The sequence below is a fragment of the Tiliqua scincoides genome, chromosome 1, assembly GCF_035046505.1.
Source record: "Tiliqua scincoides isolate rTilSci1 chromosome 1, rTilSci1.hap2, whole genome shotgun sequence".
Taxonomy (NCBI): domain Eukaryota; kingdom Metazoa; phylum Chordata; class Lepidosauria; order Squamata; family Scincidae; genus Tiliqua; species Tiliqua scincoides.
Window position 1 is genome coordinate 237936002 of NC_089821.1, and position 14535 is coordinate 237950536.

The 14535-nt window shown below is 44.1% G+C and overlaps 1 protein-coding gene across 7 annotated transcripts in view; it reads left to right on the plus strand.

The window, feature by feature from the left end:
* The first annotated feature begins 389 nt into the window (after positions 1–389).
* LTBP1 (latent transforming growth factor beta binding protein 1) overlaps positions 390–14535 on the plus strand; it is a 244734-nt gene continuing 230588 nt past the window's right edge. For all 7 annotated transcript variants that reach the window (XM_066618199.1, XM_066618207.1, XM_066618215.1 and 4 more), the window contains exons 1-2: positions 390–1284; positions 4125–4195. In XM_066618199.1, the coding sequence (XP_066474296.1) occupies positions 863–1284; positions 4125–4195 (493 nt within the window). In that variant the 5' untranslated portion in view covers positions 390–862. The remainder of the gene's footprint in view (positions 1285–4124; positions 4196–14535) is intronic.

Sequence of the window (14535 nt, forward strand, 5' to 3'; positions counted from 1 at the left end):
ATTGAAGTCTGCCATAATTTAAGAAAGATTTGCTTCCAGCAGGCAATCCACAGTTCTTACCATGTATTTGAGGCAAACAGGTTATGGACACTCATGGCTAACAAAATGAAAAGATGCCTCAATAGCTCCCCTGAGTTCTTGGCCCCTTTTCTAATGAGATCACAGAGGCAAGAGCATCCCCAGCTGTACAAAGTTCTGTATTTGAAACTGGCTTGTGACTCTGAAGTTCCTGCCCCATTTTATAGTCTTCCCAATTAGGACCGGCTGTATGACGTCATGCCTGCCTGCGATTGGCTGCGCTCATCTGACACTCAAGGGGAGTTTGCACACTGTAGAAACTTTTTAAAAAGACTTCCCCCCTCCACCCGCCTGAACTGCCTTAAAGGCAGTTTCTTACACAGGCATATAGATTGCTAACAACTCCGGCAGCATAAGTATCTTTCCCTTAGAGACAGAGAGAGGGAGAGCCCCACAAAAAACACCCTGCCCCACCTCCTCCTGCGTGGAGCTGAGATCTACCCCTTTGCTTCCTCTCCCTGCAACAATGTTTTCCTACAAAGTGCAACTACTTTTTTGCTGAACTTGCCTCACATAGTGGGCAGGAGCTCTCCGAGGCAGCGGATGGGAGAGTGGATCTAAAGCACTTTGTTTTTTCCTCTTGAAAAAATTGCTTTTGGGCATAAAAGGAAAAGGAACCGCATTGATCTGGGAGCAACGCACGCCAAGGAGATTGCATCCGACACTTTGCAAAACCAGGAACTTTGCAAAACCAGGGTGTGTGTGTGTGCGTGCGCTCTTTTGTTTGCCTCGAGGGTTTGTGGCGCTTGCCCAGCCGCAGGGATCCCCCCTCCTTGTCCTGGAAATGGCTTGGATCAGGTGGGCTTTTCTGCTGTGTGCCTGCGTGCTTTTGTCCCCACTGCTCGAGGCTTCCGAGAAGGGAAGACTGAGGACCATCACCTATGTGCTGCGCCCCGATCAGTCGGGCGCCTCCAGCAGCGGCCGCCGGCAGCCGCAGCAGCAGCAGCGCACGTTCAATGTGGAGCTGAACACCCGCTACAGCGCCCGACGCAGCAGCACCTTGGAGCGAACTCGCAGGACGAGTCAAGTGAGCAGCCCCAGCATGCAGCTCCGCCTGGGCCCCGCCGTGCAACTCCAGCACAAGCCCGCCACATCCCTCAGCAAGCCGGGCAAGCTCGTCCCGCGCTCCAAGCTCCAGCAGCGCGGCAGCAACGGCACCTCCGGTGTGCAGGTTCGGCCCAAGCCCCACTTGCAGCAGCTGCAGGGGTAAGGCGGCGCCGTCCCTTCCCCGCGATCGATCCCCCTCTCAAGGGAGCCCCCCGGAGGCTTTGATCGTGCATGCCTGTCGTGCATGCCGCTGTAATGAAATGCATGCTCGGTGCATCCCACAATGCCTCTGTACCTTGCCTTCCCCCCCCCCCCCTTGAAGTGACTCAGTGCAATCTAATGCTAAAAGCCCGTCTGCAGGAACTCTCTTGCTATTCCCCTGCTGCGAAGAAGGGGACTCACTGTTTGGACCTGCTAAATCAGGGTATAGGCGAGCTAGGAGAGAGTCAGTTCTGGGTGGCCTTCCTATATTGCTTCGCACATGGCTGAAAATTGCAGGCATAGGGGAAGGGAATGAGAACAGATGGGAAGCAAAGGGCATGGTACTGGCGAAACTGATTTTGTGGTGGGGTGGAGAGCTTTAGGTTAGGGGTAGTGGTTTCCAAACTTTTTAGTCTTAAAAAAAAGTTTCACTTTACCAGCTACTCAAGCCTCTGTGGCTATAATGGTGATTGGGTAGCAATACTCCCCCCCCCCCAAGTGTCAGGTTGTTTAACCCTGGAAGCACATAGCCAAATTGGCCGTGTCAGTTTTGTGACCCACCAAAAACTGGGTCATGACCCAATTGGTGGGTACCAGGCCCACAGTTTGAGAACCACTGGGTTAGCGGTTTAGCTAATGTTGTACCTGTAGAAAGAGGTTTAAGGACAGCAGGACTAAACCTCTGAAGTGGGGACTGGGAGAAGATTCAAAGCTAGTCCAGATTCAGGTATCTGGGGGCCCATTCCTATCCAACTTTTCAGTAGGGATACAGGTACAATGCAGCCCCAAGGTAAGGAAACAAATGTTTCCTCCATGACTGCTCCCCCACCACAGAATGCAGAGCATGCCCTGTTAGCATGGATGCATCAGTGCTGGAAAGTTGGATAGGACTGGGCCCTAAGTTATAAGAGTGTGCACAAAAAGTTGCCACAGTGTGAGGACATTTTGGGTAATGGTCATTCTTGGAGATATTAGCAAGCAGCAATAAGTGAACTTTGTCAAAGTAGAAAAGAGTTCTGTCTTGCACTTTCACTGGACAGACATATTACAAAAGAATGATGGAAGTATTTAAATTATTGTGGAATTTGATTGATGACTGGATAACATGTGGCCATATGAAGAACATCGTTCAGACTGGTAAATAAGGGATGCGTGAGATTTAAATAGGGCTGTCACCCAGTTACAAAAAAAACTTAAATAATCATATGATTTTCATTGAGTAATAAATTGATTAAATCTGCTATATTTTCATTTGAATAAATATGTATGGCAGAGAAGGGAGACTGCTTTGTCTAAGGTCACGTGTGTGCCATCTATGGTTTTTGTAAGTTCTTGTGTCAAAGAAAATAAATAAATTAAAACAAAATCTGCTGCAATTAATTAAAACATTGCAGTCCTAGACTCAAGTATTTATGGAATTCATATTCATAGCCTTGGAATTCTTTGCCACTAATGCCTGCTATGCAGAATGATGTCATATAACTCTTTTTGCTTATGGATAAAACACTTTGTGCATGCTCAAAGATATTTTTTTTACTGCATCACATGTTTCATGACTGAACATTGGTATAAAAACAAGGCTAAAACCTAGTGAGACTTGCCTTGTAATTGTTTCCTCCATTCTCCTGCTTGTTGTTATTGGCAATTAGCAATAAAATTCCCTTCTGCTATTTAAGACTCTGCCTTTTCAGCCCCCTTGTCATGTTGTTCCTTTGCCTTGTGTTTGTTTCACGAATTCTAAAAATACAGTAAGACATTCTTAAGTCTTTCCTACCTTTGCATGTGTTCTCCTGAAGCTTCGGACACAGGGCAGCAAGATTTGGGAGGGAATGAGCACAACTGCAGCGAAAGGACATGAGTGAGATTGTTATCTCCGGGTAAGAATTAAAAGCAAATAACTACTAAATGAGAAGACTTGTAGTTATGGTACATCCCTGCTTTCCAGATAGCTCAAGACATTTTGATAACTGATGCCAAAAAGCCAAATGGCACCCCTCATGGTGGTAAAAACATAATAAACTAAATGGTGACAATTTGCTGTCCTTAATAGTACCTGAGGCAAACCATCTCAGCATGCCTAGAAAATGGGCTGTCTCTAAATCGCCCAGCCATCACAGAGCTCTTTCAGTCTTTGCTTCCCTTTCTTCTTGGCCCAGATAAGACTGGGTTGCAGCCTTAACAGACCACCCTGATTGTCAAACTGTACCCTGCTGAGGCTACAGAGGCTGAGCTGATTAGGGTTGGCTTCAGGGCCTAAACTTTGTGAAGGTGATGAGAATACAAACAGCAGAGAAGTTTGGCTGTCTGCACTCTTTCTCATATTTAGGCAGCCAAGGATATGCCTTGGTCATGTGCAATGAAAGTGAGGTAAAGATAAAGAAACTGCCACTCTGTTAGGAGGCACAACAAGCCAGGAAAGACCTTTTACCTCTTTACAGATGGTTGAGGCTGGAGTGCTAAAGAACAATGAGCGTCTATTCTTACAAGGTTTATAATTGCCTTCCCTCAGGCTTTAAACTTTTTTTCTCTCCTACCAACTTGTAACATTTGTTACAACAGGCAGGCAGGCATCTGCAGAGTCTCCCTTCCTTTCAGTCTGTTAAAGTTCTCTCCTGCCTTTTAAACCCACCCCCTGCTTTGGGGCAAGGAACAATTTCTTTTGCATCCATCCCCAGTGAAAAAAAGAGTGTGTTACTGAATTGTACAGCAGCTGTATGTTGAGAATGTTGCACCTGGCCTTTGATACTGTTGTGTGAAGGACCGTGCTGGACTCTTTCCTCTCTTTACTGTTGCTGCAGGGTGAATGTCTGTGGAGGGCAGTGCTGTCACGGCTGGAGCAAAGCTCCTGGCTCTCAGAGGTGCACCAAACGTAAGTAGCCGTGTGTGCGTGTGTAACCTGATCTCTTTTCTTCACTGTGGCGTCCACCCTCATGGTTTAAAAACAGAGTTGAACATTGCATGGTGCGGTGGTGTGTGGCCACTCAGTAAGCTGAGGCATAGCTCCAGTTCATTAATTCTGTACAGATATTCATCGCTAGGAAGAAGTACACTGTGTCACTGTTATAACTTTGCACATAAGGGAACATAGTCAAATCTCAGGTTGTGATTTAAGTCTGTATAAAAAAAAGCTTGTGTAACATCAGGCAGGACAGCTGATTTGCACTGTGGATCGGTCCCATTTCTCCCAGATGTAATAAAAATGTTTTACTTTTGTGATTCTCATGCTTTCCTGACTATTAATGTTGACCCATATATATTTCTCTTTCTGTCTCTCACTCCCACCCACACCCACACAGAGTGTTCAGTATAGGGCAGCTTTATAAGATAATACCATTTTGGTACCTACCTGTAAAACTTTCCCACCTGCTTACACATACCTGTGTCACAGGACAGCTTGTAGGGGAAAGTTTTGCCTGCTTCTGGTCTCAAATGAACCATCTCTTTTCAGGGCAGGAGGATAAGTAACAAACTGCAGGACTGAATTAGGATTGACACCTTTGTCACCTGAGCCAGCCTGTGTTTTTTGTTTTAGTTTTTTAAAATGAGTGAACAAACTGTAGTGTGACCCCTAAGGACTTCTTATATAATTACCTTATTTTGCAGTTCAAGAAAGAAATACATGAACATATGAATCTGTCTTATGGCCCAGTCCTATGAGTCAGTTGTGCCAACGGAGTGGCTGCTTCACCAGTGCACATTGTTGCAAACACGCCTTAAAGCATGTAGTGACAGTGCAGCCTCCAGGCCTGCCAGCGGGAAGGCTAGAGCCTTTCCATGCACACTGATGAAACGTAGGACACCTGCAGAAGCAGCTAAGTACAGCACTGTGCACTGCAGGGATGGGAGGAGGGAGAGTGGTGGGGGAGGGGGAGGGCAGTGATAACAGGGAAGGGGGAGGGCAGTGATAAAGGTGAGGATGGGCAGATTGGACCCAGGAGGGGGCTGGGTTTGGCAGCGCTATATAGCTGGTGCAGGTCCATGTTAATACATTGCAAAGGCTGGGGCTTACCCGGGGCAAACGTCCCGTTATCACAAGGACACTTTCCACCTGCTAAAGTTCCCTGCGGGATGCCTCGTAGCCCATGCCAGGACTATTGTATAGGTGCAGGGAAGTTTAAGTAGGTTTGAACTGTTATGTGAAATCAAACCACTATTCTATCTTGTTCAGTATTTTCTGCACTGACTGGCAGTGTCTCCCATTATTTCAGACAGGGGTCTTCTCTAGCTGTGCCTCGAGATATCAGGGATTGCACCTGGGACCTTCTGAGTGCAAGGTATCTGTTCAGCCACTGAACACAGAAACCAAACTCCAGTATAATTAAAAAGAATGATGCCTTTGCCTCAGTGGCATACCTAGGGTACTCACTGCCACTGCTTTTCTTCTCTCCCCGTCAGAGGTAGTGTGTTTAAATTCGCATTGCTCCTCGTAGTGTTTAGGCTGCAGTGGTGGTAGGAGAAAAAGAACCATCTAGAGATTGGATTACAGAGTGCAGGGAGAGAAGAGGTACTGGCTTAGAGAAGAGCATGGGAAAGTGACAATGGTGGGGTGTGGTGTAGGCTGTGAGAGCCACAAAGTGCCAGAGCTTTCTTCCATCTGAAGATTTTGGCATGTAGTATTTGGGTTTTGGAATTCTAGACACTCCTGCTTTCACTGTTATAGTGTTAAGAAGAAGCCTGCATGATGGATTAAGTTTCTCTTGCTTATATGGAAACACTCTTAAAAATACAGACATTTTCAATAAATCTATAAAATCTATAAATATATAGATCTATATAAATCTATATAAATCTATTTTCAATAAATATAAATAAATAAATAGAGATGGCAGAGAAATTAAATGAGTTCTTTGCATCTGTCTTCACAGCAGAAGACCTCGGGCAGATACCGCTGCCCGAATGGCCCCTCCTGACTGCGGAGTTAAGTCAGATAGAGGTTAAAAGAGAAGATGTTTCAGACCTCATTGATAAATTAAAGATCAATAAGTCACCGGGCCCTGATGGCATCCACCCAAGAGTTATTAAGGAATTGAAGAATGAAGTTGCAGATCTCTTGACTAAGATATGCAACTTGTCCCTCAAAACGGCCACGGTGCCAGAAGATTGGAGGATAGCAAATGTCACGCCTATCTTTAAAAAGGGAAAGAGGGGGGACCCGGGAAACTATAGGCCGGTCAGCCTAACATCCATACCGGGTAAGATGGTGGAATGCCTCATCAAAGATAGGATCTCAAAACACATAGACGAACAGGCCTTGCTGAGGGAGAGTCAGCATGGCTTCTGTAAGGGTAAGTCTTGCCTCACGAACCTTATAGAATTCTTTGAAAAGGTCAACAGGCATGTGGATGTGGGAGAACCCGTGGACATTATATATCTGGACTTTCAGAAGGCGTTTGACACGGTCCCTCACCAAAGGCTACTGAAAAAACTCCACAGTCAGGGAATTAGAGGACAGGTCCTCTCATGGATTGAGAACTGGTTGAAGGCCAGGAAACAGAGAGTGGGTGTCAATGGGCAATTTTCACAATGGAGAGAAGTGAAAAGCGGTGTGCCCCAAGGATCTGTCCTGGGACCGGTGCTTTTCAACCTCTTCATAAATGACCTGGATACAGGATTGAGCAGTGAGTTGCAAAGTTTGCGGACGACACCAAACTTTTCCGAGTGGTGAAGACCAGATGTGATTGTGAGGAGCTCCAGAAGGATCTCTCCAGACTGGCAGAAAGGGCAACAAAGTGGCAGATGCGCTTCAATGTAAGTAAGTGTAAAGTCATGCACATTGGGGCAAAAAATCAAAACTTTAGATATAGGCTGATGGGTTCTGAGCTGTCAGTGACAGATCAGGAGAGAGATCTTGGGGTGGTGGTGGACAGGTCGATGAAAGTGTCGACACAATGTGCGGCGGCAATGAAGAAGGCCAATTCTATGCTTGGGATCTTTAGAAAAGGTATTGAGAACAAAACGGCTAATATTATAATGCCGTTGTACAAATCTATGGTAAGGCCACACCTGGAGTATTGTGTCCAGTTCTGGTTGCCGCATCTCAAAAAAGACATAGTGGAAATGGAAAAGGTGCAAAAGAGAGCGACTAAGATGATTACGGGGCTGGGGCACCTTCCTTATGAGGAAAGGCTAGGGCTTTTGGGCCTCTTCAGCCTAGAAAAGAGACGCCTGAGGGGGGACATGACTGAGACATACAAAATTATGCAGGGGATGGACAGAGTGGATAGGGAGATGCTCTTTACACTCTCACATAATACCAGAACCAGGGGACATCCACTAAATTTGAGTGTTGGGAGAGTTAGAACAGACAAAAGAAAATATTTCTTTACTCAGCGTGTGGTTGGTCTGTGGAACTCTTTGCCACAGGATGTGGTGATGGTGACTGGCGCCTTTAAAAGGGAATTGGACAAGTTTCTGGGGGAAAGATCCATTACGGGATTCAAGCCATGATGTGTATGCGCAACCTCCTGATTTTAGAAATGGGTTATGTCAGAATGCCAGATGCAAGGGAGGGCACCAGGATGCAGATCTCTTGTTATCTGGTTGTGCTCCTTGGGGCATTTGGTGGGCCGCTGTGAGATACAGGAAGCTGGACTGCCTATGGCCTGATCCAGTGGGGCTGTTCTTTTGTTAATCTGAAGGTCTTGAACCTGTTAAACAAACCAGCCTCTGACTTTCCTTGCTGAGCACTGTAAATACCCCCCCCACACACACACATACACACAGATATGGAGTGACTTGGGTAGAAGAAGCTGGACTTTTGTGAGTTTCCATATCTTTTTAGATTTTACAGTAGCAAGTATATCTGGCAAAATATAGCACTGCTATGCAACAAAAGATGGGGGACATCCACCAAAAATTGTCTTAACGTCAATTATGCGCTTAGAAATGCCAAATTCCGTGAATCAGTGTTTCTCAAACTTTTAGGAAGATTTACTCCCTAAGTAAGTTTTTGCAGGAGAGGGGTGAGGGCAGCTGGGGGGGGGGATACTTTTACTCAGACAGGGCTGCAGGAGGTGCGGGAAGCCCTGCACAGCTTGGAACATTCAAAACAAGTGATCACAAAGCACCTCCTGGAAACCGGAAGTGCTTTGCACTTGTTTTTATGAACGTTCCAAGCCTCCGGGAGCCCTGCAGAGGGCTGCGTGGGGCTCCCTGCACTTCCTGCACCCTGCTGCAACCCTGTGTGGGTAAAAGCACTGCCCTTTCCCCCTTAGTGACATGATCATGGGGATCACATTGCTGTGTCCCTCCTTTCCCCGCCCCTTAAAGGGATGGAGGAACCCTTACACAAACTGGTGGGTCGCGACGCACCAGTTTGAGAACCACTGCTGTAAATTATATATTAAATAAACTAACTTGGTTTACATATGGTTGCTTATTTTTCATAATTCAGCTTCTGCTAGCCATGACGTAGTGGAGCAATGAAAGTTCTCTCTCATAGTATTGGAATCTCTGGCTCTCTTCGCACACTCTTCTGAATACTGGACCTTTCACAAAGCTGCACATTCCATCTTTCTAGCTATAAGGACTAGACAAGTGGTTTAAAAGACAAGCTGAAGCTCTCTAATTCTATGGACAGTACCAAATTCTTTACTTATATGGACTTTGCATGGAACCATACAACCCTGTATAATAGAAACTATGTGGCAGGTGGCAAAGATCTGACTGGCTGTGACCCACTTAGCTAGCCTAGAATTCAGTTTTAGTTTGCATTGCTGAAGTTAAAGAGGCTCTTGTGAGTCTGGTCTCCAGATGTCCTACATAGACCTTCATTTTACATTGACTGCAATGAATGCTTCTGTTTGTGTCTACATTTGCATGTGGAAACAAATCCAATAAATTCTGGATAGAATGTCTGTGCCCTAGTTTGCATATGGCAGTAGGAACATATAAAATATTTTTTTATTGAGGACAAATTGTCATCTAGTTCATTCCATTTCATCCCAGACAACAAATAACCCATCTTTGATGTGTAACTAACAATGATGTTATGAGTCTGAGCATCTGCTGCGGATGCATTATGGTATTGCAGAAATGCATTTGCATTTTGATGTGCATTCCTTAAGTTCGAAGCTGAGATTGTTGTTGAATGTTTCATCTCTTCAGAACAAGAGCCAGTGGCTCAGGATTTGCTTTGGACCTAAGGAATGTGTATCAGTCCTTACTTGGGAGTTTTCCCTCCTCTCCTACAAGATCCCACGAATGCTTTCCCTTATTTCCCCCCAAACATTACTGTGCTTTTTTCATTATTTGAGATTTTCCAGGTAAAGTCTAGTTTAGTTAGCTATGTTGCTGAATGTTATACAGCAAATATTTTACTATTATTACTATTATTACTACTGGCCTTTTCAGCTGCACTATATGCTGTTCCAGAACCACTTTTCAGCGTGCGATACCATAGTCTTCCAAGACTGAAGGATGCCAATGATCACTGCTCTTACCTAGAGCAATGTCTCCAAATAGAGCACAGAGCTGGAACTGAGTTTGTCTTTTCCCACAGAATTGTTGACTGACAAATATTGAAGATGCAGGAAGTTGTGAAGGGAGTTTGGCAGCCTTTGCTGACATGTGCAGTGGTGGATTGCAGTCTTCAAGACAAGTGATTATCTAGGCAAATTGTTAGACCAGATTCTGACTTTATTTTTGACATAATAAAGCTGCCATGAGGTAATATTTCTCCATCATTTTTCATGTGGTGAGCCTTTCTATATGATAACATCTGTTGTTTCTGGAGACTCAATGAAAAGCTGAACTTCTCCAGGATGTTATAAATACTGTGTGGATGGGCATTCTGAGAAAATATTTACCACATAAAAATAATTGTGAGATATAAAAATTAATGTGAGAATTGACTTATTGTCTAATAGCTGAGGAGGAATGGAAGCGTACTGTGCAGATTGATCACATGGAAGGTCAGGTTATTTGTTAGCTTTGTAAGTGCTCTTGAACCATACTCTTATGTCAGGGGTGTCAAACTTTTTTATATAGTGGACCGAATAGCATTCATGGTACCTGCTGAGGGCTGGTCTACTCCTTCCCCAGTATCGTTCCTCACCTTCTAAGGCCTCTCAACATTCCTCTCCATCTCTCCTTCCCAGTATCTTGGGAAAAGCACTGCTTCTGAAAGGGTAGCCTGCATGACAATTGGGTTTTCCCAATGCCACCCTTTCTGTAGTACCCTTTCAGCAGTGTCACTTCTTTCAATGGGTCACTCACAGCTCAGCAACTGAGAGCAGCCGATGGTGGTGCTGGGCTAGCCCAATTATCATGGGGGCCAAATAAAGAACTTCCATGGGGTGTATCCAGCCTGCTGGCCTTATGTTTGATAGCCTTGCTCTATGTAGTATCTCCTCCATGCTGCTGTGGCATTGCTGGTCATCATACGAGTTTTCTAGCTGGCTTGAAGAGTTTCTGCACTAGAAACATTCAACGTTAGTTGTATGCAACATTCAGGCATCGGTTCCTGGTGTTGAAGTAGATACGCTCTAAGCAATATGGAAGGATAATGTAATAACTGGCACTATGCATTATCGCAGTGGAAGGCAGCATCCTGAAATTGTTTTAAACAATTGCCACAGGAAAAAGTTAATATATAGACCTGCCCAGAGCTTCCTGAATTTGCAGTGCTGTCATCTTCTGTAAAAGCTGAGGAACTCTGTGGCAAGGGTGAAACTAAGTCCCTGATCTCGCCTCAGAGGGAGAGGGAATAAGTACCTATATTAGGATCAGTGGTCTTTGATGGGTTTGGATAAGTGAGATGATAGTTGTAAATTAAAAGGAATGGTGATGGGCTGATAATTTAAGTCTGATAGCTCAATCCTATCTTATTCTTTGCTGGTGCAGTGACTGCTGCACCAGCTGAAGGTGTTACGAACATGCCCTAAAGCATGTTCGCAACACCTCAAGAGTAAGCAGCACAGATTAGGTGGCCTTTGACGTCCAGTCAGTATTGTATCTAGACTTGCGGCTGCTGGTACAAGCAGGTAAGGTGCCAAGCGGTGCAGGGACATGGGAAGGGTGGTGGAGAGGGGGCAATTCTGGGTAGGGGAGGGCAGAATGGGGTGGTGGTGGATTGGGCCCAGAAGGGGTGGAAGGCCTCCTCTGCGATATCTTAACCCTCTTCCTGGCTCTCCCAGCCTTACACTGGGATTTACTTCTTACTTCTTACACTGAGCCTTACTTCTCAGATTTGTGGTAGCCAAATAGTTGGCACAGATCCAAGAAGCACCATAGGGCAGACTGGCATATTATTTGGGGCAAGTAGAACTATATCCCCTTATGCTGAGGAGACCTCTGGCACCTCCTAACTTGTGCTGGATACAGTACAGGCCATGCACCCTGGCTGTGCCAGCACAGGTTAGGATTGATCTGCTCATTAGTAATAATTTTAGTTGTTTTACTGTTTTGATAAGCCAACATCAAGTTTTCAGACTTTTGATAAATGTACTAATAACGCTTACTATTTGCGAGGTTTGTAGAAAGCAAAATAAACTAATTATTTTTTCAACTTCTTAGTGAGACAGATAAAATTTCCCAGTTATTTACAGATGGTGAAATGCAGACAGGTTAAGTGTTGCCTTAGGCAAGCCAGGTCTCATTATCACAGCATAGATTAGAAATCAGAAGTTCATGACTCTAAACTTTATGCAACTTAACGTTCAGAATATGGGACTAAGCTACATTTTTGTTCTGCTTTTTTCTTTTTAGTGAAAAGGCTGCCAGTTACTCTTTCTACAATGCTTCATGTAATAATTCATGAGATTTCTGAACTTGTCCCCCAAATGCCATAGTAAGAGTAAGGTTAATTTATGGGAGCCTCTGTAGTGATCCAAGAACAAATCTTATGTGGTGTGCTAATCCAATGTCAAAATAATGTATGCATATTATTTATTAAAGATGAAACTGGTTACTTGAAAAAAAAATCTATTGTAAATCTAGTAAATGCCACCGTGCTGGGATACAAGGCCCTAACTCAATGCTAGAAGACATACTTTGCATGCAAAAGGTGCAAAGTTCAATCTGTGGTATTTCCCAGCTAAAAGGTCTGGGTAGTAGTTGTTGAGAAAGGTTCTTGCCTGGAACTCGGGAACATCACAGCCTGTCAGACTAGGCAGTTTGGGGCTAAGTGGTTTGATTTGGGAGATAAGGCAACTTTGTATGTTCGTAGTACTCCTTGCAAATCTGTCAATATATTCCTGAAATTGATGGGAGAAATGGGGAAATGTCTATTGCAGTGTTCGCAAACTGTGGGTTGGGACCCACTAGGTGGGTCGTGAGCCAATTTCAGATGGGTCCCCATTCATTTCAATATTTTATTTTTAATATGTTAGACTGGTAAGTGACTGCATTTGGGGAAATGTTTCAGATCTGTACTTTTAACAGGCTACTATGTATGAATATGCTTTTAACAATAAGTCACTCCTGGGTGTGTGTAAAATTCCAGTTTAGGATTGTTAAAAATTTTCCTGCTGGATATGTGACTTCTGGTCATGACATCACTTCCGGTGGGTCCTGGCAGATTCTCATTCTAAAATGTGGGTCCCAACGCTAAACGTTTGAGAACCACTGGTCTATGGAAATGTCTTGTAGAACACTAGATTTGGAAGGGTCCTTAAGTCATTTTGTCCATCTCCCTGCTCAGTGCAGTCTGACTAGTCCACATGTTTTTAATCTTCTAGGACTGGTGGACAAGCTGTGTGCAGATGTTTTAGATCGTGTATTTATAAGGGAGTGTTGTTGGTTTGGTGGCCTTTTAAGGGAGCGAGGTTCTCTATCCTCAAGTCCACCATCACCAGTGTTCCTAAGTATTTTTTTCTTATATTTTTAACTCACTCTTCCTGCAAGGAGTTCAGGGCACCACGCATAGTTCTCCCTTTCACCTTAACAACAATCCTGTGAGATAAGTTAGGACACAGGAGGTTTCTACTTTACTCGGGATCTCCATTTCTATGGTTGTGGTGGTAGATCAGGATGAAAAGAATTAGTGGCCCCACTGAATGAGCAAATCAAACATAGATGTCATGACAAATAGCTGATATAACCATACTGTTTTGTAAAAACAGTTTGTACTCTGGTTTGCACGCTTTTGTAATGCAGGTTAAACCAGCTTGATGTGCTAAAGCAGGCAGCCAAACGAGAAGAGGCTCATTGTTTATCTATTGCCTGTTAAAAGATAATTGACCTTATCTCAGGCCTACTCAGCTTTTGAGCCATCAAGCTAAATGCAGCTCACCAGCCATGTAGGGTGCCTCACTGGAACCTCAGCAAACTATCTCTGTGTGCTGATAGCCTTCGACTGCCAAATCAGAGGAATTGTTTAATCATTTGGCAGGTTCTGTTTGATGGGTCACAAATTGGGCTGGCCTCCTTTACTCACTGTGGAGTACTAAGGGCTTATACTGTGATGCTGTGAATAATTATAATTGGAGAGTTATTGCATAATAGGAACATGAGATCATGGTTGGGAATCCAGCACAGTATTTTGTATGTTTGTAACTCCCAAAGTGTTCCAGAGTACAGTAAAGTATTTGTAGTGACTTGAATAGCACTTGCACTTCACTAAAGTTTTCCATTTTTTTAGAGTAATTTGCAAAGAGCTAAAGACTGTAGGATTATGTTGTGTTGTCTGGTTGGATCTGAAACCTTGTTTTTTTGTTAGGCATACAAGAGTGAGAATGGCAAAGAGAAGGCATAGCTTTTGTTTTGTTCCTAGAGGTCATGTTTGCACGACTGTGGATGTCACTACAGGAATGTATCAGAAGTTTTCAAATGGACCAGCTAAGAATTCCTGCAATGACACGCACTTTTATTAGATGTGCATTTAGGAAAAGAATTTCCTTTGCCCTCATAGTCATAAGGGCAAAGTCTGCATGGAAGGAGATAGGAATATTACAACTATTCCTTTCTTCCTCTTGCAATATGTGTCTTATAGCACAATCCTGTGCATATCTTCTCAGAAGTAAGTCCCTTTACATTCAATGGGGCTTATTCCCAGGAAAGTATGTCTAGGATTCCAGTCATAGACAAGTTTTTCCCAGAGTCAAAATAAAGAAGTTTTTCTTCTTCTACCAATATGATATTCCAAAATAATAATCGGTGAGATTTGTGATTTGATTAATAATTTGTACAAACACATTCATACAACAATTATGTGTTGGTGCTGTTTAGGAGATTCCGATTGGACATCAGAAAGAAATTCTTGATGGTAAG